Source organism: Loxodonta africana, chromosome 1 (genome assembly GCF_030014295.1).
Source record: "Loxodonta africana isolate mLoxAfr1 chromosome 1, mLoxAfr1.hap2, whole genome shotgun sequence".
Classification (NCBI taxonomy): domain Eukaryota; kingdom Metazoa; phylum Chordata; class Mammalia; order Proboscidea; family Elephantidae; genus Loxodonta; species Loxodonta africana.
This window is the reverse complement of record NC_087342.1, coordinates 34186368-34210499: the sequence shown is the minus strand read 5'-3', so window position 1 is coordinate 34210499 and position 24132 is coordinate 34186368. Positions and strand designations below refer to the sequence as shown.

Below are 24132 nucleotides of genomic sequence, written 5' to 3'. Positions count from 1 at the left end.
CCACTGGAGACATCTAGCTTACAAATTCACAAAGTGTACTGCAGACTTGAAGGTGTTACAGGGAAGAAATCACATCATCCGGTCTGCCACCTTCTTTTGGGCACTATCCAGCGGTAAGTGGATAAATGTTTAACAACCAGCTCTCCTGTGGATCAGGGCATGAGGGGAGAAGCCAATTTCTGTGGTGTAAATACTCCCATTAAGGCGAATCTCAGGCTACTACTGTGACTCCAGTAAATGCAGAGTTGTGAAGAGAGACACAGTAGCAGGCTATTAACGTAGTATTTCCACCACACAGATAAGATAGATGTAAGTAACCTTAACAGCATAAATAATAGTATAAGGTAGTCAAATAACTAGGAAGTGGTAAGTTATGAGTGTTTATTATATGTATTCTTAATATAATGTATTTAATTATAAGCCTATATAATTTTTAAAAGTAGCAATGTCTAGTAATCAACTTGCAAAATTCCTGAAAATTTAATGATCAGCTGTTGTAAGCCACTAGGGGCTCATCCTGGCACACTACTGGCACTGCCCATCACTGACACTGCCTCCGGTGGCCCCCCTACCATGCAGCCCTCTAGGAAACAGGGACCAGTGCCCCATTCCCACTGCTCCTTTGTCCAGAGGCAGAACTGTCTTGATCCTCAAGGTTTCAGGATCAATGTATCCTAGGCTGCAAAAAGATTGACCAAATATGCCCAGATCTATCAAAAGTTACCATTTTTAATGCTGAAATAATTTGCCTCTCTGCTCTTATGCCCAGGTAAGCGTATTTCCCTTTGACAGTCAATTGTTATGGATTGAATTATGTCCCCCAGTGAACCTCAATATGAAACAAAAGAGGTCTGTGGCACATTTGAATCTGCCCAAACAAGGTACATAATCTAATTATCACTGCATTATTTTTCCTTTAATAGACAACTGTCACTGGGTTAACACCTTCTCAAAGACTCCCTGGCAGAATTTTTCCTGTTTTCAGTCTTGTAGCTTTATTTTATTTTTGAGAATTCTTTGTATTGGTTGGTATTTAAGTGATGTTGTCATGCATATTAACCTCAGCTTGTTATCTGATGTTGCTGATTCTCTGTACAAAGCACTCCCTTTAATATTTCTTATAAGGGTGGTCTGGTTTTTACAAATTTCCTTTATTTCTGTTTATCTGGAAATGTCCTAGTTTCACCATCATATTTGAGAGACAATTTTGCTAGATATATAATTGCTAGTTGGCAATTTTTTTCTTTTTTTTTTCTCCCCCACGTGTCTGTCAGTTTGTCGTACTATGGGGGCTTGTGTGTTGCTGTGATGCTGGAAGCTATGCCACTGGTATTCAGATACCAGCAGGGTCACCCATGGATGACAGGTTTCAGCTGAGCTTCTAGACTAAGACTAGGAAGAAGGACCTGACAGTCTACTTCTGAAAAGCATTAGCGAGTGAAAACCTTAAGAATAGCAGCAGAACACTGTCTGATATAGTGCTGGAAGATGAGCCCCCCAGGTTGGAAGGCACTCAAAAGATGACTGGGGAAGAGCTGCCTCCTCAAAGTAGAGGCAACCTTAATGAAGTGGATGGAGTAAAGCTTCCGGGACCTTCATTTGCTGATGTGGCACGACTCAAAATGAGAAGAAACAGCTGCAAACATCCATTAATAATCAGAACCTACAACGTACGAAGTATGAATCTAGGAAAATTAGAAATCGTCAAAACTAAAATGTAATGCATAAACATCAATATCCTAGGTATTAGTGAGCTGAAATGGACTGGTATTGGCCATTTTGAACCAGACAATCATATAGTCTACTATGCTGGGAATGACAACTTGAAGAGGAATGGTGTTGCATTCATTGTCAAAAAGAATGCTTCAAGATCTATCCTGAAGTACAATGCTGTAAGTGATAGGATAATATACATACGCCTATTTTTTTTTTTTTTTTTTTACAGGCAAGACCAGTTAATATGACTATTATTCAAATTTACGCACCAACCACTAGGGCCAAAGATGAAGAAATAGAAGATTGTTATCAGCTGCTACAGTCTGAAATTGATCGAACATGCAATCAAGATGCATTGATAATTACTGGCGATTGGAATGCAAAAAGTTGGAAACAAAGAAGAAGGATCAGTAGTTGGAAAATATGGCCTTGGTGATAGAAACAATGCCAGAGACAGAATGATAGAGTTTTGCAAGACCAATGACTTCTTCATTGCAAATACCTTCTTTCACCAACATAAACGGTGACTATACACATGGACCTCACCAGATGGAACACACAGAAATCAAATTGACTACATCTGTGGAAAGAGACAATGGAAAAGCTCAATATCATCAGTCAGAACAAGGCCAGGGGCTGACTGTGGAACAGACCATCAATTGCTCATATGCAAGTTCAAGCTGAAACTGAAGAAAATCAGAGCAAGTCCACGAGAGCCAAAATAGGACCTTGAGTATATCCCACCTGAATTTAGAGACCATCTCAAGAATAGATTTGACGCATTGAACACTAGTGATCGAAGACCAGACGAGTTGTGGAATGACATCAAGGACATCATCCATGAAGAAAGCAAGAGGTCACTGGAAAAACAGGAAAGAAAGAAAAGACCAAGATGGATGTCAGAGGAGACTCTGAAACTTGCTCTTGAGCATCGAGCAGCTAAAGCAAAAGGAAGAATTGATGAAGTAAAAGAACTGAACAGAAGATTTCAAAGGGCCTCTCGAGAACACAAAGAAAAGTATTATAATGACATGTGCAAAGAGCACATAGAAAACCAAAAGGGAAGAACACACTTGGCGTTTCTCAAGCTGAAAGAACTGAAAAAAAAATTCAAGCCTCGAGTTGCAATAGTGAAGGATTCCATGGGGAAAATATTAAATGACGCAGGAAACATCAAAAGAAGATTGAAGGAATACACAGAGTCATTATACCAAAAAGAACTAGTTGATGTTCAACCATTTCAAGAGGTAGCATATGATAAGGAGCCTATGGTACTGAAGGAAGAAGTCCAAGCTGCTCTGAAGGCATTGGTGAAAAACAAGGCTCCAGGAATTGAGGTGTTTCAACAAACAGATGCAGCCCTGGAGGTGCTCACTCGTCTATGCCAAGAAATATGGAAGACAGCTTCCTGGCCAACTAACTGGAAGAGATCCATATTTATGCCTATTCCCAAGAAAGGTGATCCAACCGAATGTGGAAATTATAGAACGATATCGTTAATATCACACACAAGCAAAATTTTGCTGAAGATCATTCAAAAACAGCTGCAGCAGTATATCGACAGGGAACTGCCAGAAATTCAGGCTGGTTTCAGAAGAGGACATGGAACCAGGGATATCATTGCTGATGTCAGATGGATCCTGGCTGAAAGCAGAGAATACCAGAAGGAAGTTTACCTGTGTTTTATTGACTATGCAAAGGCATTCAACTGTGTGGATCATAACAAACTATGGATAACACTGTGAAGAATGGGAATTCCGGAACACTTAATTGTGCCCATGAGGAACCTTTACATGGATCAAGAGGCAGTTGTTTGGACAGAACAAGGGGATACTGATTGGTTTAAAGTCAGGAAAGGTGTGCGTCAGGGTTGTATTCTTTCACCATACCTATTTAATCTGTATGCTGAACAAATAATCTGAGAAGCTGGACTATATGAAGAAGAACGGGGCATCAGGATTGGAGAAAGACTCATTAACAACCTGCGTTATGCAGATGATACAACCTTGCTTGCTGAAGTGAAGAGGACTTGAAGCACTTACTAATGAAGATCAAAGACCACAGCCTTCACTATGGATTACACCTCAACATAAAGAAAACAAAAATCTTCACAACTGGACCAATGAGCAACATCATGATAAACAGAGAAAAGATTGAAGTTGTCAAGGATTTCATTTTACCTGGATCCACAATCAACAGCCGCGGAAGCAGCAGTCAAGAAATCAAAACACGCATTGCATTGGGCAAATCTGCTGCAAAGGACCTCTTCAAAGTGTTGAAGAGCAAAGATGTCACCTTGAAGACTAAGGTGCGCCTGACCCAAGCCATGGTATTTTCAGTCGCATCATATGCATGTGAAAGCTGGACAATGAATAAGGAAGACCGAAGAAGAGTTGATGCCTTTGAACTGTGGTGCTGGCAAAGAATATTGAACATACCATGGACTGCCAAAAGAACAAACAAATCTGTCTTGGAAGAAGTGCAGCCAGAACGCTCCTGAGAGGCAAGGATGGCGAGACTGCATCTTACATACTTTGGACATGTTGTCAGGAGGGGTGAGTCCCTGGAGAAGGACATCATGTTTGGCAGAGTACAGGGTCAGCGGAAAAGAGGAACACCCTCAACAAGGTGGATTGACACAGTGGCTGCAACAATGAGCTCAAGCATAACAATGATTGTAAGGATGGCGCAGGACCGGGCAGTGTTTCGTTCTGTTGTGCATAGGGTCGCTATGAGTCAGAACCGACTCGACAGCACCTAACAACAACTAACAACAACAATTTTTTTCTTTCAGGGTTTTGTATATGTCATCCCATTGCTTTCTTGCCAACATGGTTTCTGCTTATTGGTTCCGTTTTGTAGGTGACAGTTTATATTTCCCGAGGGTTCTTTATCTTTGGTTTTGGCAAGTTTGATTATATGTCTTTGTGACTCTTTTGGGGTCTGTCCTGTCTGGAGGTCGTTGAGTTTTTTGGATAGATTATCTTCTTGTCTTTCATGGTATTTGGGAAGTTTTTTGCCAAAAAATCTTCAGAAATTTTCTCTGTGCTTTTTTGTTTGTTTGTTTCCTCCTGTTCTATAATTCCTATCATGCAAAAATTATTGCTCTTGATAGTGTCCCACATAACTCTTAGGCTTTCTTCATTTTCATTCTTTTTTCTGAATGTTCCTCAAACAAATTACTATTAAGGGATTTGTCCTCTATTTTGCTGACTCTGTTTTCTATTGATTCAATTCTATTCTTATGTCCTTCCATTGAGTTATCTATTTCTGAGATTTTAATGTTAATCTTCTGAATTTTTAGTTGCTGCTTTTGGGTTGTGGGGGGAGTGGACAGGTGCACATGGTCACTGCCACTCATGTCTGGCAGAATTTTAAAGTCAGTGCTTGGTGTTAAATAACAAATTACATCTCTAAAATGGATAGGTTGGGGTTTTTACCAGAAAAACAACTAAGCAAGCAAGGAAACACCAACAACAAAAAACAAAGATCATGAGCACAAGTCTACTACAACATAACAATACACATGCTGCCAATCTTATTTTTTTCTAATTCAGCGAATTTCTTCAAAAAATGTGAGGAATTTTAAGTTCTCTGTGATCGAAGGGGCTATTTCATATGAATTTCACAGTCTTTGCAGGTTTGAAATTAGTTTTAATATTGGTTCATCTCATGTGCTATAGAAAATCATACTCCTGGGGGGGGAGGGTTCAGCTTTAAAAAATATGTATGATTATCTTTCAGTCTGTTTTTTAATTTAAGAAGCAATCTTTAATGTGCTTTTTAAAGAATTAAATGAATTAAAAGTTCATTAAATAAGGTTAGGTGGATAGGTCATAATTAGCTAGCTATGATCCATCAACTAATTAAATTACAAGTAAGTGCCCGGGGTCTATCTTGTGCTTAGCACTGGGATTTTAACTAATTTATGTAATACTTTAATCATCACATTAAGGTGACTACATGATTTCATTCAGAAATTTTAGACATACAACAGCACACTGAGGAAGCTGAATCACATCCTAATATGAGTAAAATGGTACATGATATAAGCCTCACCAAATGTTGAGGGAGGAGTTGCCACCATCTTTAGGAACCCCCCTTCAAAAAAAAAAAAAGAATAAAAGCAAGAAGTAGTACCTACAATGTTCAGTCACACTTAAAAGTCATTTAAGGTTTCAAAGAGGAAATGGTGAACCAGTCTTTTCCACTTCCTCAAAAATTGACTTTAATGCTACCAACATGTCAAAGACCGGTAGTAGAAGGTAATGCCAGTAGAGTTACCAACGGGGTAGCACTTAAGAGCTCATTTTCCCGTTAAATGATGCCAGATTGTTAGGAGTTGAAAAGAAAGTGGATGAAGAAATACCAACAATGAATGTGGACCATTTGGGAGGAATCTGACCGTTACAGATAATAATCAGTTGTAAAACAAGGGTACTTCTCAAGATATGTATGTAATATCCAACACGTTTCATGGACGACCGCAGGGACATAGAAAACAGGCTTCATAGGCATTTGGGAGGAATGGAGTAGCTACTTCTAAACAAACAAATTGAAAGTTAAATACTGGAAGTGGAGCAAATGGAGAATCAGGAGCTTAAGAAGAGAGGAGGTCAGGAATGTTTTCAGAATAATACATAAAAAGAGACCCAATAACTCTAATTACAAATAGGATCACACCAGAAAGCAGAGCCTCTTAAAAGTCTTCCTAGCCCTCTGACCCGAAGGGTCTAATTAATTCACTGTTGCTAAATTTGCTTTGATTTTTTAAAAATTAAAACTAAGCTTTACCTTTACACTTTTTTCCTCCTCCCTTAACATATCTTCCATATTGGTAGCTTTCTCTTCTATAGACATGGTTTTCTCAGTTATCTGCTTTAATTTTTTTTTCAGATTCTGATTTTGATGTTTAATTTGGTTTAACCTAAAGAGAGTTTATATGGAAAACATGTTTAAAAAGTCTTTAATGCAAATAAACATAGAACAGTTTATTCTAAGATTTCTTCATATAACTTGAAGATTTCTTTTGTTGTAAACATTTTTATTATCAATATGTGTTTAAAATAATAGGCCAAAATATTGCTATTTCCTGAGCCTTTATGATGAAAAGTTAGGAAGAGACTTTTAAGTTTAATAATTTAGTAACTGTAATTTTGCAGTTAAACCAAAAACCAAACCAAACCCATTGTTGTTGAGTCAATTCTGACTCATAGCAACCCTACACAACAGAGTAGAACTGCCCCACAGGGTTTCCAGGGAGCAGCTGGTGGATTATAACTGCTGACCTTTTGGTTAGCAGCTGTATCTCTTATAACCACTGCACCATCAGGGCTCCATTCTGCAGTTATTTAACAACAACAAAAAGGCTTAAATATTTAACAGTTGTTTTAAACCAAAACCAAACCCAATGCCGTCGAGTCTAGAAGTAGTAAAAAACTATAAACATATTTAAATATCTTTTTCTTACCTTTTAGTTTCCTCAGTAAGGTCCTTCTTTACTCTGGAAATATTTTTCCTCAGAGCTTCTAAATCACTGGAACTTCTATTCACAGTGGCTTTTAAAGAATCCAGCTATTTATTAACAGACAGAAATTATGTATTTACTCTATATCTTATAAATTAATTTCATTTTCAAGAAGTTCTACTCTGTCCACTTTGAATAACTTCTAACAACCTACATTGCACCCAGTACAGTAAATCCTAAGCATCTATTGAGTTGTGCTCATTGAAGTGATATGTCGTTTTGAATGACTTGCTGTTTATAACTGGAAATTTGGCAGAAATAGCCAATTTCATTAGGCCTGCTCTGTAAGAACACATCCCAAGATTCAAGATAAATTAATCTATCAAGCACTCACAAAAACAATAAGTCTAATTGTATTTGGGCAAATCTCAAGAGACTCTAACACATTGTCCTCCTAACTAATGACACACATTTTACTGCTAATCTGAATTGCTAAAACAGAAAACCTAGGACCTGATTTCCCCTGTCCATTAAGAACACTTGCAAACTATTAAAGAGAAGTAGGGTCAACTATCTTAGCATAATAATGAGGCTGTAACATCCTGTAGTTGTAAAATCTAAAAATTTAGAAAATGATTCTCTTTCACATCAAAACTTGTACAAAAAAACTAGGGAAAAGAAATCAGATACTTGGAAACTGAACAATACCCTCCTGAAAAAAGACTGGGTTATAGAAGACATCAAGGAGGGAATAAGGAAATTCATAGAATGCAACGAGAATGAAAATACTTCCTATCAAAACCTCTGGGACCCAGCAAAAGCAGTGCTCAGAGGCCAATTTATATCGATAAATGCACACATACAAAAAGAAGAAAGAGCCAAAATCAGAGAACTGTCCCTATAACTTGAACAAATAGAAAGGGAGCAACAAAAGAATCCATCAGGCACCAGAAGAAAACAAATAATAAAAATTAGAGCTGAACTAAATGAATTAGAGAACAGAAAAACAATTGAAAGAAATAACAAAGCCAAAAGCTGGTTCTTTGAAAAAATTAACAAAATTGATAAACCATTGGCTAGACTGACTAAAGAAATACAGGAAAGGAAACAAATAACCCGAATAAGAAACGAGAAGGACCACATCACAACAGAACCAACTGAAATTAAAAGAATCATATCAGATTATTACGAAAAATTGTACTCCAACAAATCTGCAAACCTAGAAGAAATGGATGAATTCCTGGAAAAACACTACCTACCTAAACTAACACATTCAGAAGTAGAACAACTAAATAGACCCATAACAAAAAAAGAGATTGAAACGGTAATCAAAAAACTCCCAACAAAAAAAAGCCCTGGCCCAGACGGCTTCACTGCAGAGTTCTACCAAACTTCCAGAGAAGAGTTAACACCACTACTACTGAAGGTATTTCAAAGCATAGAAAATGACGGAATACTACCCAACTCATTCTACGAAGCCACCATCTCCCTGATACCAAAACCAGGTAAAGACATTACAAAAAAAGAAAATTACAGACCTATATCCCTCATGAACATAGATGCAAAAATCCTCAACAAAATTCTAGCCAATAGAATTCAACAACATATCAAAAAAAATTCACCACTATCAAGTGGGATTTATACCAGGTATGCAAGGCTGGTTTAATATCAGAAAAACCATTAATGTAATCCACCACATAAATAAAACAGAAGACAAAAACCACATGATCTTATCAATTGATGCAGAAAAGGCATTTGACAAAGTCCAACCCCCATTTATGATAAAAACTCTCACCAAAATAGGAATTGAAGGAAAATTCCTCAACATAGTAAAGGGCATCTATGCAAAGCCAACAGCCAATATCACTCTCAATGGAGAGAACCTGAAAGCATTTCCCTTGAGAACGGGAACCAGACAAGGATGCCCTTTATCACCGCTCTTATTCAACATCGTGCTAGAAGTCCTAGCCAGGGCAATTAGGCTAGACAAAGAAATAAAAGGCATCCGGATTGGCAAGGAGGAAGTAAAATTATCTCTATTTGCAGATGACATGATCTTATACACAGAAAACCCTAAGGAATCCTCCAGAAAACTACTGAAACTAATAGAAGAGTTTGGCAGAGTCTCAGGTTATAAAATAAACATACAAAAATCACTTGGATTCCTCTACATCAACAAAAAGAACATCGAAGAGGAAATAACCAAATCAATACCATTCACAGTAGCCCCCAAGAAGATAAAATACTTAGGAATAAATCTTACCAAGGATGTAAAAGACCTATACAAAGAAAACTACAAAGCTCTACTACAAGAAATTAAAAAGGACATACTTAAGTGGAAAAACATACTTTGCTCATGGATAGGAAAACTTAACATAGTAAAAATGTCTATTCTACCAAAAGCCATCTATACATAAAATGCAATTCTGATCCAAATTCCAATGTCATTTTTTAAGGTGATAGAGAAACAAATCACCAATTTCATATGGAAGGGAAAGAAGCCTCGGATAAGCAAAGCATTACTGAAAAAGAAGAAGAAAGTGGGAGGCCTCACTCTACCTGATTTCAGAACCTATTATACAGCCACAGTAGTCAAAACAGCCTGGTACTGGTACAACAGGCACATAGACCAATGGAACAGAATTGAGAACCCAGATATAATTCCATCCATGTATGAGCAGCTGATATTTGACAAAGGACCAGTGTCAGTTAATTGGGGAAAAGATAGTCTTTTTAACAAATGGTGCTGGCATAACTGGATATCCATTTGCAAAAAAATGAAACGGGACCCATACCTCCCACCATGCACAAAAACTAACTCCAAGTGGATCAAAGACCTAAACATAAAGACTAAAACGATAAAGATCATGGAAGAAAAAATAGGGACAACCCTAGGAGCCCTAATACAAGGCATAAACAGAATACAAAACATTACCAAAAATGACGAAGAGAAACCAGATAACTGGGAGCTCCTAAAAATCAAACACCTATGCTCATCTAAAGACTTCACCAAAAGAGTAAAACGACCACATACAGACTGGGAAAGAATTTTCAGCTATGACATCTCCGACCAGCGCCTGATCTCTAAAATCTACATGATTCTGTCAAAACTCAACCACAAAAAGAAAAGTGGCCAAAGGATATGAACACACACTTCACTAAAGAAGATATTCAGGCAGCTAACAGATACATGAGAAAATGCTCTCGATCATTAGCCATTAGAGAAATGCAAATTAAAACTACGATGAGATTCCATCTCACTCCAACAAGGCTGGCATTAATCCAAAAAACACAAAATAATAAATGTTGGAGAGGCTGCGGAGAGATTGTAACTCTTATACACTGCTGGTGGGAATGTAAAATGGTACAACCACTTTGGAAATCTATCTGGCGTTATCTTAAACAGTTAGAAATAGAACTACCATACAACCCAGAAATCCCACTCCTCGGCATATACCCTAGAGAAACAAGAGCCATCACACAAACAGATATATGCACACCCATGTTTATTGCAGCTCTGTTTACAATAGCAAAAAGCTGGAAGCAACCAAGGTGTCCATCAATGGATGAATGGGTAAATAAATTGTGGTATATTCACACAATGGAATACTACGCATCGATAAAGAACAGTGATGAATCTGTGAAACCTTTCATAACATGGAGGAAGCTGGAAGGCATTATGCTAAGCAAAATCAGTCAGAGGCAAAAGGACAAATATTGTATAAGACCAATATTATAAGATCTTGAGAAATAGTATAAACTGAGAAGAACACATACTTTTGTGGTTACGAGGCGGGGAGGGAGGGAGGGAGGGAGAGTGTTTTTTATTGATTAATTAGTAGATAAGAACTGCTTTAGGTGAAGGGAAGGACAACACTCAATACATGGAAGGTCAGCTCAATTGGACTGGACCAAAAGCAAAGAAGTTTCCGGGATAAAATGAATGCTTCAAAGGTCAGCGGAGCAAGGGCGGGGGTTTGGGGACCATGGTTTAAGGGGACTTCTAAGTCAATTGGCAAAATAATTCTATTATGAAAACATTCTGCATCCCACTTTGAAATGTGGCGTCTGGGGTCTTAAATGCTAACAAGCGGCCATCTAAGATGCATCAATTGGTCTCAACCCACCTGGAGCAAAGGAGAATGAAGAACACCAAGCTCACATGACAACTAAGACCCCAAGAGACAGAAAGGGCCACATGAACCAGAGACCTATATCATCCTGAGACCAGAAGAACTAGTTGGTGCCCGGCCACAATTGATGACTGCCCTGACAGGGAGCACAACAGAGAACCCCTGAGGGAGCAGGAGAACAGTGGGATGCAGACCCCAAATTCTCATAAAAAGACCATACTTAATGGTCTGACTGAGACTAGAGGAATCCCGGCAGCCATGGTCCCCAGACCTTCTGTTGGCACAGGACAGGAACCATCCCCGAAGACAACTCATCAGACATGAAAGGGACTGGACAGTGGGTAGGAGAGAGATGCTGATGAAGAGTGAGCTAATTATATCAGGTGGACACTTGAGATTGTGCTGGCATCTCCTGTCTGGAGGGGGGATGGGAGGATAGAGAGAGTTGGAAGCTGGCAAAATTGTCACGAAAGGAGAGACTGGAAGGGCTGACTCATTAGGGGGAGAGCAAGTGGGAGTACGGAGTAAGATGTACGTAAACTTATATGTGACAGACTGACTTGATTTGTGTTCACTTGAAGCTCAATAAAAGTTAATTAAAAAAAAGAAAAAACAAAAACTTGTACAAGAGTGTTCCTACAACATTATTCATAAAAGCCAAAAAGTAGAAACAACCCAAATGTCTATCAGTTGAAGAATGGATAAACAAGATACGGTATATGTAAAAATATATATATATTATTCCACATAAAAAAGGAAGTACTGATACATGCTACGACGTGTATGAAAAGCCAGCTACAAAAAGACACACATTATATGATTTCATTTATATGAAATGTACAAAACAGGCAAATTCATAGATTAGTAGTTGCCAGGAGCCGGGAGGAGGAAGAAACGGCGTGACCGCTGATGAGTATGGGGTTTTTTTGCAGGGGGAGGGGGGGTGACAAAAATATTCTAAAATTAGATAATGATGATAGCTTCACGACTCTGTGAGTATAATAAACACCACTGGATTGTACACCTTAAAAAAGTGAATTATATTCTGTGAATTATATCTCAAATAATAAAGTACGAATGAACAAATGAAGGAATGAATAAACAAATCTACATTCTCTTCTGCATTTGGTTTAAACTTTAAAATTTTTAAGAATGAGCTATCAGTGGTGATGGTTAATTTAGGCAAGAAATTCACTTATTTTTTTAGAACCTTATGTAATTATTCTCTTTGGACAGAAAAAAAACTCCTTCCTTCCCTATCAGAGATAAAAGATTAAGACCTTATAGAATTAAAATACGACATTCCAATTTCCCACCTAAACAGTGGTAACTTTAGGTAATACGACCTTAAAGCACAAATTTCATGAAGACCCCTGTCATTACTAATTCAGGGGATCTCTACTCTCCCCCTATGGCATGTATCCTGCAAAAGAAGAAAAGAACAAGGCAAGAGTTTTGTTCTCTCTCATTCTGCTTCAGGGTATTTCATCACTACATTGTCCTGCTACCAGACTGAAATATTACTCCTTAATAAGGAGAGAAACTGAACTTAAGCAGGTAGCTCCACCTAGAATCTGAGGGTTAAAACTGTACATACAAATGTAGCTCTGAAAAGACACTTCCAAGTTATCTCTGATAATACTGTATCAATATTCATCTTCACATCTGCCTGTTATCCTGTCATTATAATTCACCACTGAGACCTGTGTAGAGCCTTTGGCCTGGGGTCCTCACAGGACTCTGTGTGTGGCCATTAGGTCAGGTACTGCACAAGCCCAGAGGAGTGTGTCACACCACCTGTGATGTGAATGGTATCCCGGTACCTTCACTGTTGTAGAGCTCAATCTGAGTATCCTAAGGGTTCCAGAACATGAAGGGACATAACAAAAAGAACTAGCACGCAGTTCCTTAATCAAAGGAAAGCCTCTGTTTATTTTTTACTAATTTGTCCTGAACACACAACCCAGTCTTTTCAGTTGACATACCTCATCCTTCAGCTGAGTTCTATCAGTTTCATGGCGCTGATGTTCTATTCTACATTTTAACACTTTACGATCAGCGGCAGTAATTCTTTTCTCATACTCTGCGTTATTCCCAATCTCACTCTCCAAAAACTTGATCTTTTCCTTAACCAAATTTTCTTTTTCTCTTGTTTCCTGCTTTATCCTTGATAAGGCCTGGGATTTAAAAAAAAAACAAGTTCAATAAATACATGTTTAATATGGCAAATAAAGCTAAAATTAAATAGAATTTAGTTTTAATTTTTCTATTATAACAAACTATTTTATATCAATAAAAATATATGAATGTTGAACATTTTTCACACTGGGTTTCAATGAGATTTTCCAACCATTTCACCAGATTTCTTTTTTATCTTCTGAAAATAACATTTTAATTACTGATTTCAATAGGAGCACATTCACTCAGGCCTATTGCTAGTGTTGGGTATATGAAGATAAATAAAACACACAACGTACAGTGATTGAGATGTGGACAAATTCTACCCAAAAGGATTCATTAGAAGGCATTACCCAAGAGGCATCATTTGAGTCAGACCTACAAAAACCAGTGGAGATGCACAAACCGGCTGATGTGGTTCAAGCGTAGGATGTAAGGAAGGGCATGGCTGGGAGTGGCAGGTTAAGAAGGGGTGAGGTACAAACCAAAGGGATGAAGATGGAAAGGTGGAGGTGAGGGATGAAGATGGAAAGGCAGAGGTGAGGGCCAAACTGTGAAGAAATTCAAATGCCGTGTTTAAAGACGGTCAACTTTTATGCAATGTGGAACAAGGGAGGTATTTAAGCTGGGGAATAAAAAAGACCAGATGTGGTTTTTACGGGTGATTCACAGGGCAATAGGGTAGATGAACTGGAGGAAGAAAATTACCCTGAAATATATTTATTTCAAGTTTTCCAAAATGGAGTCTCACCAAACAACAAGTCCAGGAGATTGTGTAGTGAAGAAGGAGGCATGTATTCTGAAATCACTAAATTCTAGAAATGCTGAGGTTATACTGTACATATTAGCATATTAAATTAATAGGTATATGAGATGCTCTGCATTAAAAAATTTTGCTTAATCCAGTATTCCCATTCATTCTCTATAACAATTACGTAACATTCAATAACTGCAGCATTCTGTAGACATTGTGTACATTCAACCAAAAAACAAGTCAGAACTGTCTAAATTTACATATTTCAGATGATAATTCTAGACTTTCCTACCTTATATTGATTTTTCTCCTACTTAATCAGATGCTTTAATACCTATTTCAACATTATCGTTTTTTTTAAAATTGTGCTTTAGGTATTAAGTTTACAGTGCAGATTAGTTTCTCATTCAAAAATCTGTAGACAAATTGTTTTATGACATTGGTTGCAATCCCCACAATGTTCAGCACTCTCCCCCTTTCCATCCCAGTTTCCCTGTGTCCATTTGTCCAGTTTTCCTGTTCCCTTTCTGCCTTCTCGTCTTTGCTTTTGGGCAGCTGTTGCCAGTTTGGTCTTGTATACTTGATTGAACTAAGAAGCACGTTCCTCATGTGTGTTATTGTTTGTTTTATACGCCTGTCTAATCTTTGGCTGAAAGGTGGACTTCAGTTCTGAGTTAGCACAGTATCCAGGGGCCATAGTTTTGGGGGTTCTTCCAGTCTCTCTGAGACCAGTTAAGTCTGGTCTTGTTTTTGTTTTGCTTTGTTTAACTTGAATTTTGTTCTACATTTTTCTCCCACTCTGTCCGGGAAACTATTGTGATCCCTGTCAGAGCAGTCGGTAGTAGTGGCCAGCACCATCTAGTTTTTCTGTGCTCAGGCTGGTGGAGGCTGTGGTTCATGTGGTTCATTAGTCCTTTGGACTAATAATTTCCTTGTGTCTTTGATTTTCTTCATTCTCCTTTGCTCCAGATGGGATGAAATCAATAGATGTATCTTAGATGGCCGTTTGCAAGCTTTTAAGACTCCAGATGCTACTCACCAAAGTAGGATGTAGAACATTTTTTTTAATGAACTATGTTATGCCAATTGACCTAGATGTCCCCCAAGACTATGGTCCCAGCCCTAAGCCCCAGTAACTCAGTCCCTCCAAGTGTTTGGCTATATCTAGGAGGCTTCTATGACTTTGCCTTGGTCAAGTTGTGCTGCCTTCCCCTATACTGTGTGTTATTTTTCCTTCACCAAAGCTAACACCAGTCTGCTATCTAGTTAATGATTTCCCCTTGTCACACTTTCCTTTTCTAGGTAACCATCAAAGATTATTTTTTTCTGTGTGTAAACCTTTTCTTGAGTTTTTGTAATAGCAGTCTCATACAACATTCGTCCTTTTGTGACTGACTTATTTCATTCAGTGTAATGTCCCCAGATTCACTCATGTTGTGAGATGTTTCGTGAATTCATCAATTGTTCTTTATTGTTGCATAGTATTCCATTGTGTGTAAGTACCATAGTTTGTTTATCCATTCATCTGCTGATGGGCACATAGGCTGTTTCCATTTTTTTGCCATTGTGACTAATGCCTCAATGGATGTGCATATGTCTATTTGTGTGATGGCTCTTATTTCTCTAGGATATATTACTAGGAGTGGGATTGCTGGATCTTATGGTATTTCTATTTCTAGCTTTTTAAGGAGGTGCCATATCATTTTCCATAGTGGTTGTACCATTTTACATTCCCACCAGCAGTGTCCAAGAGTTCCGATCTCCCCACAACTTCTCCAACATTTGTTATTTTCTTTCTTTCTTTCTTTTTTAATTAGTGCCAGTAACGATAGGGTGAGATGATACCTCATTGTAGTTTTGATTTGAATTTTTTTAATGGCTAATGATCGTGAGCATTTCCTCATGTGTCTGTTAACTGCCTGAATGTCTTCTTTGGTGAAGTGTCCATATCCTTTGCCCATTTTTAATTGGGTTGTTTGCCTTTTTGTTGTTGAGGTATTGAAGTATTTTATAGATTTTAGAGATTAGACCCTTGTCAGACATGTCAGTCAAAAATTTTTTCCCAGTCTGTAGATTCTCTTTTTATACTTTCTTGGTGAAGCCTTTTGATGAGCACAAGTTTTTAATTTTTAGGAGCACCTGGTCACCTAGTTTATCTTCTGCTGTTTGTGCCTTGTTAGTTATGGTTTGTATTATATTTATGACATATAATTGGCCCCCTAGCATTATCCCTATTTTTTCCTCCACAATCTTTATTGTTTTAGGTTTTATATTTAGTTCTTTGATCCATTTTGAGTTAGTTTTTATGTATGGTGTGAGATATGGGTCCTGTTTCATTTTTTACAGATGGACATCCAATTTTGCCAGCACTATTTCTTAAAAAGACTGTCTTTTCCCCCATTTAATGGACTTTGGTCCTTTGTTCAAAGATCAGGTGACCATAGGAGGATGGATTTACATTTGAGTTCTCAATTCTGTTCCTTTGGTCTATGTGTCTGTCGTTGTACCAGTCAGTACCAGGCCGTTCTGACTACCATGGCTGTACAGTAGGCTCTGAGATCAGGTAGTGTAAGCCCTCCTACTTTGTTCTTTTTCTTCAATAATCTTTGCTTATCCAGGGCCTCTTTCCACATAAAGCTGGTGATTAGTTTTTCCATCTAGTTAAAGAATGCTGTTGGTATTTGGATCAGGATTGCATTATATTTGTAGATCATTTTGGGTAGAATTGACATTTTCGCAATGTTGAGTCTTCCTATCCAGAGTATGATATGTTTTTCCATTTATGTAGGTCTCTTTTGGTTGCCTGCAGTAGTGTTTTGTAGTTTTCTTTGTATAGGTCTTTGATGTCTCTGGTTAGATTTATTCCTAAGCATCTTTTTAGGGGCTATTATAATTGGTATTGTTTAACACTCACATTTGTGAACAGTGCTATTCACAGTTTTCACAAAGGTCAGAGCTTATTAGTGATATCCCAAAATTTCTACACTAAAATAAAAGCATAGTAGAAAAACCCCTTTCCTTTTCTAAATATTGTAAAACTTTCTTTTAAAAAGCCAATTTTAGGATCTATAACCAGAAGATCCCAGCGAAGAAGGCACTGAGAAGGCAGGAACTGTTTCTGAGGAAGAAGGACAAAAGAGTCCAATCTCAGCCTTGATCCCTTAACGGTGAGCCCGAACCAGCTCTCACAGGCTCACTGGAGAAGATCTGCACATCTCAGATTCTGTATTCAGTGGGTCATGTTGGAGCTCAAAAGCAGCCATAATAGACGTAGGTACACCACAGAAGTCAGAAATGTTACAAATCAGGTTTCTGTTTGTTTTGTACTGTTTTCAGTGTACTGGTTGCTAATCACTTGGAAGCATAAAAAAGAACCACTGCCTAAATAGAACCTCTTAGCATGCTCCCTGGTCTGACAACACAGCCAGCCTGGAGATATTAAGCTGTAAATAAGGAACCACTGTGAATATGAGTGGAGTCCCTGAGTGGTGCAAATGGCTCACATGCTTGCTGCCAACCAACAGTTTGAGTCCGCCCACAGGTGCCTCGGAAGAAAGAGCTGGTGATTTACTTTCAAAAAAGCAGCCACTGAAAACCTCATGGAGCAGGATTCTATTCTGACACCACCTGGGGCCACCATGAGTCAGAACTGATTAGACAGTAATTGGTTTGGTTGCTGAATGTAGGCAGGGGGTTGCTAGTTGTGGATTCTGCCAAATCAGCAGGCAGAGTCAATTTAGCCGTGGGGCTGTGTGAGAACGCCCACTTAATAATGACTATGGATCTGCAATTTTTGATCTGGCACATTTGATTTACACAAAGCAGGCAGTCAAAGCTTGATTTTTGAAAGTGATAGCAAGTCAGGAAAGAGACCTTAATGTCAGACAATCCCATAGATAAGACTGGTTCCCCCTTTCTCTCCTAGGAGCCATAGGTCATTGTGTTGTTAAATGTTGGTTACTTACAGAAAATTTAAAGAATCACAAGTAAACCACATCCAGATATCAGAGTTCTAAGCCCACAGTGACCTGAGCTTTGGCCTTTCCATGGAGTAGATTCAGATGGAATTTTTAACACACCTCACTTGTCATCTGTTCTCTTCAATTCCTTCTCCTTCTAAATTCCCATTAATCTTCCCACTTTTACTCCCCAGCAAACTATTATTTCATCCATTAATGTTTTCCCAAAAGAGTGCTAAATTACCACCAAAAGTAAGAGGAGATAATACTGGGTCTGTTTTAAACTCGCTGCTGTCGTATAGGTTCTGACTCATGGTGACCCTACAGGACAGGGTAGAACTGCTCCATAGGGTTTCCAAGGCTGTAAATCTTTACAGAAGCAGACTGCCACATATTTCTCCCACGGAGCAGCTGGTAGGTTCTAACTACAGACCTTTCTGTTAGTAGCCAAGCACTCAATTGCTGTACCACCTGGGCTCCAGGTCTGTGTTACCTGAGCTCTATTCCTCCTCTTGTGAGCATCTACCTCACTATCGGTGCCCCGTCTTCAAAAGTGAAACTTCACCACAACCACAGGAGTCAGGGGAGCTAACAACAGCAAAGGCTTCTTTTCAGTTCCTCCCTTGTTGTTTCCTGGCTACCTATAAGGCTCAGCTCCCTACACCCGTAGCTTACTACCAAATAGCACATAGGTTAAATCCAAGGCACCTTGGACAACCATCCGTAGGTCAGGACATTGGTTTTGGTGCAATAACATTATTTGGTGGTTTTCTTTGTTCTGCGATGCCGAGGTGGCAGGATCCCATCTTCAAGCATTATAATCTAAGTAAATAATCTTCAAAAAAAATCACATTTCTAAATAAAGTCAACTTTGAAAAACACCAAAAATACTGAAAGCCAGCAAGGTGATTTTCAAATAACAATGTGATTTACATCGGAAATAAGTAAGTTAAGTACAAAAGAGACAAATACAGGTAAATACAGCAAGGACCAAGCAGCTACCTTACCATGGCACAGTTATCTATGTCTCGGTCCCTCTTCTGCATCTGTTGTATTGTGTTCTCCCACTGTTTAATGAGTTCTTGTCTTTCATTATGTATCTTACGAAAGTCTTGTGCTGCCTTATCCAATTCTAACTGTCAAACGGACAGCATATAACATTTCAGTCAATTTAAGTGCATTTGCAAACATCATCTTGAAAATTAAGAAACAAAAATCTTCATTAAACCAACCTGTGCACTTAGAGTTTCTGTAAGTTCATTGTCAAATGCCTTTCTTTTCTGATTACATTCCAAAGTCAGTCTTTCTAATTGTAGGGCCAGTGCCTATGAAGTAGTTACACACAAAAATATTTATAATAACTTAAAAGCTGTTAAAGACCATGTCTAACATGAAGTATTATATTATTATAACATATACACATTTATTTGATATATAAAACAACTATAAAAATATGTATATTTTCCTTATCTTTTGCCCAAAGGGCTAATATGTTTGTACATAGCTACCATAGAAACTCAACTGTTTTTTAAATGACTTTTAACAGTTTATAAAGTAAACTACAAAACATTAAACTACAATTTGTCATTTCAAATAATATAAAAACCAAACCCACTGCCGTCAAGTTGACTGCGACTTACAGTGACCCTATAGGACAGAGTACCACTGCCCCATAGGGCTTCCAAGGCTATAAATCTTTATGGGAGCAGAGTGCCACATCTTTCTCCTGCAGAGAAGCTGGTGGGTTCAAATCATCAACCTTTTGGGTTACAGCCAAGTGAGTGCTTAAGCACTGCTCCACCAGTGCTCCTCTTTTAAAATAATATATTTGGCATAAAATCTACTAGAAAACAGTATGCTTCATAATACTAATTTTGCTAACATTACCAGATTTAATTATAAGTAAATTTTTAAGTGATGGTTATGATAGTACATCAAATAATAAATAATACTACAGTCTCAAATCAGCAAAAATGACATATAACATTCAAAATATTTTTGGACAAAAATAGCTAAAATATTTATAAAGAGCTCTAGTACAAAACTTTCATTTCTGAAATGCTTTCAAGGACCCCCCTAAATCAAGATTTTTAATCATGGATCCCTAAATGGTCAAAGGACTTCAGAAGTTCTATAAAACTGTCTGAAAAAATTTCTGGGTAATTGAATACAGTCATTTTTCTAAATAAAGAAATTCTCAGCTTTATTAGATTCTCAGAGGAGTTCCTGACCCAAAAAAGCTTAAGATCTACTGTTTTAAAGATTCTGAATACAAGTTTAGGAAAAAAGGTTGACACACTACAGATTCAGAGAAAGCCCAACGGTTACAATACATCATTTCTCACCCTGATTTTATTATCATCTTGCTGTGCATACTTTTGAAGAGTGAGGGCGTCACTGTCTTTATGAGCTGATTCTTCCAACCAGGCCTCCAGTGCTTGCTGGTCCCAGTTCATCTGACACTTCAAACCATCCAATTTTTGAGTACCTTTAAATATGCTGTTCTAATTTCCAAAAAGAGAGAAATTATCAAACATTATTTATTACGACTATACAAACTCACCAGTGGTTAAGAGCTCAGCTGCTAACCAAAAGGTTGGCAGTTCAAATCCACCAGCCACTCCCTGGAAACCCTATCGGGCAGTTTTACTCTATCCTATAGAGTCACTGAGACTTGACAGTACCTAACAACAAGAACATAAAAACTAAAATAAAACAAGACATTATATACTACCAAAAACCAAACCCGTTGCCATTGAGTCAATGCCAACGCATAGCGACCCTATAGAGCAGAGCAGAACTGCCCCATAAGCTTTCCAAGGCTGTAAATCTTTATGGAAGCAGGTACCACATCTTTCTCCCACGGAGCAGCTGGTGGGTTCAAATCAGCAACCCTCTGGTTAGCAGCCAAGCTCTCAACCACTTTGCCCCCAGGGCTTCATATTATATCCTATAAAAACCCATTACCATCCAGCTGATTCCAACTCATAGTGACCCTACACGACAGAGTAGAACTGCCCCATAGGATTTCCAAGGAGCTGCTGGTGATAAACTGCTGACTTTTTGGTTAGCAGCCATAGCTCTTAACCACTGCACCACCAGGGCTGCGTTATACAGAGAACATGTTAAACGGAAGAGAGCTGTCCCCGCCTTCCAGGTGTTTATAATACACCATGTTTATTTATATAACTACCTCATTTGTGCTTTAATTCCTTAGTTGTAAAATAGATGGAAGACGGTGCTACAAAGTTGAGAACACTAGTTGAGCCAAAAGCAGCTTTAAAAGGGTTTAAGAATAGCTGCCCCACAACAATCTCATTATTCACGCCCCGCAAAGCCATCTCAAATATATATGCACTTTTAGTAAAAATAATGTACTTGATATGCTACCTCAAGCCCAAGATAAATCCTCTTCAGCCTATCAAATTGCTGTCCCTAAGGCCTTGTTATATAGGAATTTTGGAAGCATCTCTAATTGAAGTAAATATAATAGTTAACCAAAACCACTGGCCGTCAAGTCGATTATTCAACACCAACTGGTTTTGGTTTAACGTTGGCATTAAAAGCTGATAGAATAATATGAAAGGTAAAATTTTTTAATGAAAAATAAAATTCAAAGCAAAAGGTGAATTTTTAAATGTGGCTTTTACAAATGTAGCACTCACTTATACAAGTTATGCCTAGTATTTCATGACAGGCGGCCACCACGGTACTCTGCACAGAGTAAGGCTCCGCAAATGGTTGGTGAATGAATAATGGCAAATAAATGTAACGTTCTATTACTGTGTCATTCAAATCACAGTTCCTTTTGCCTTTCATTGTCCCATAAAACAATGTAAGTAAATGCCAGGGAACTAATGAATACCTTTCCTGCACATTAAAAAAAAAATCAACGTTTGCTTGGTGAGGGAAGAAGGAGTTGTACCAGAAAATTTTAAGTAATGTTTCAACACATACTTCCTTATCACTTTTTTTTTCCTGTATTGAAGCCATCTCATTTTCCAGCCGATGGATTTCGTCCTTCACTCTTCCCAGTTCTCTTTCAGCAATGGCCTTAAAATGCTTTTCACTTTCAATCTCATGCTCCCTGGCTTTGCAAAGAGACTGCAGGATAATGCATAGGATAGAAAGACTTTTAAATTTTTAACATTATAAAACGTAATAATCCATTAGTTAAAAAATAAATTTCTGACAAAATTCTTGGATTAAGTATTACTAATCCCACTCCTCTCAAAGCTATACCGCATTAGACTCTGTGGTCACAGCGTGGTCATTTGTAGGAAGGGCAGTCTATGGACTGGACTAGAGCAGACTGTCACTCTCAACAGTTTTCAGATATTTTGTTGGTCTAGGGAAACTAAAGAAAACCAAAGCTTATAAAGTGAGACTTGAAAACTTTAACTCATTACTTACCTAAATTTTTTTTAATTCATTAAAAATAACTGGGAAATGGGATGATTATATGAGTTAATCACATATTGTAATTAACAGAGATAATTTTTAAGGAATTATTTAAACACGGACAGTTGAATTTCCTCAAATATATAATACTTTGTGTTATGTTTTACTTAGTAACATAACATTTGTTGACTTAAGGACGTTGTAGTGCTCAGAGTTATCATTCACAGTATTAATTTTATAGTGTTGAAGCTATGAGTATTATAGAAGGTTTATTGTCTTTTGTCTGAATTATGCTGTTTAATCAAGTTTGATTGTAATGAGATAGACATAAAGCTTCTGTGTCTCAAATCTTCAATTAAGTGGTTTAATAAACTGAGGAAAAGACATTGTTCCAAGAAGTTTAACAATTAATCAAATCAGGATTCTAGAATCCTGAGTATTGTTTTTAAAAGTTCATTATACTTTCAACTTTCTACTAAGACATGCAAACCATGAAAATAGTTAATTGTCTAAATAACTATAAATTCATATAAAAACATGACTTTGTTCATTTTAAGAACTACTTTTTCTCAGAAAGGTAAATGCTCTAAAATAAAATAGTTTAAGGTGGCAGTTAGTAAATTCTCCACTGCTGATTTGCCAAGTTTTGTGGTTTGCTGGGCATCATCAGGGAGCAAGGTGCTACACAGGAAGAGACTGTCCATAAAACAGATTACTTACTGCAGTTTACACAGATAACGCATCCATAAAAAGATTACTTACTGCAGTTTACACAGATAACGCATCCATAAAACAGATTACTTGCTGCAGTTTACACGGCTATCTCATCCATTAAACAGACCACTTATTGCATTTTACACAGATGATGCGTCCATAAAACAGATTACTTCCTGCAGTTTACGCAGATAACGCGCACCTTCTACGTCTGTCAACTGTGCCCTCTCCCCACAAGGTATTTTCATAAGCATGCTATGCTAATTTTTTTTTTATGGTGACATGTGAAAAAATGGCATAGCAGTGTTTATGAAAATACATGGCGGAGGAGGGAGTGGTTGACAAACAAACATAGAAGGCACACATTTTTGCATAAAAATACAGCAATCACTCCAAGTCTAAACTTTTATTATTTCCATTAAAAATATTTCTGAATTGTACTACCTTTCCCCTGTTATCTTAAATAAAGCCTCCTAAATATAATTTAACTTTTTATTATCTCAGGATTATCATTTTAAACGCCAGTTCTTGAACTATACTAAAATACCATGATGCCGTAGGAAGCTACTGAAGCATGTGGACTATTTGCCTCCACTCAAAATGGCCCCAGTAGGTTGTACTGAGAAATTAAAAGGCAGACAGAAAATTATGCTTATATTAGGACTGTTTCTGCTTCCAGCTGTCAGTTCTCACTGCCATCATTATTTCTTTCTCATATAATCTGTTTCCTAATAAAATAGATTGTTTGAATGGTGATTTCTCCTGTTATATTAATTTGTTTGGACTTGGCTGCAGTACGTAGTTTCTCAC

The 24132-nt window shown here is 37.7% G+C and overlaps 1 protein-coding gene across 1 annotated transcript in view; it reads right to left on the bottom strand.

Moving 5' to 3' along the window:
* The window catches only part of CCDC39 (coiled-coil domain 39 molecular ruler complex subunit), a 48105-nt gene that overhangs the window by 20573 nt on the left and 3400 nt on the right, over nucleotides 1-24132 (bottom strand). The window contains exons 3-9 of the mRNA XM_003412875.4: nucleotides 22165-22311; nucleotides 20553-20711; nucleotides 19440-19532; nucleotides 19215-19343; nucleotides 13302-13493; nucleotides 7187-7290; nucleotides 6511-6643 (exon numbers count right to left, since the gene is read on the bottom strand). Coding sequence (XP_003412923.1) covers nucleotides 6511-6643; nucleotides 7187-7290; nucleotides 13302-13493; nucleotides 19215-19343; nucleotides 19440-19532; nucleotides 20553-20711; nucleotides 22165-22311 — 957 coding nt within the window. The remainder of the gene's footprint in view (nucleotides 1-6510; nucleotides 6644-7186; nucleotides 7291-13301; nucleotides 13494-19214; nucleotides 19344-19439; nucleotides 19533-20552; nucleotides 20712-22164; nucleotides 22312-24132) is intronic.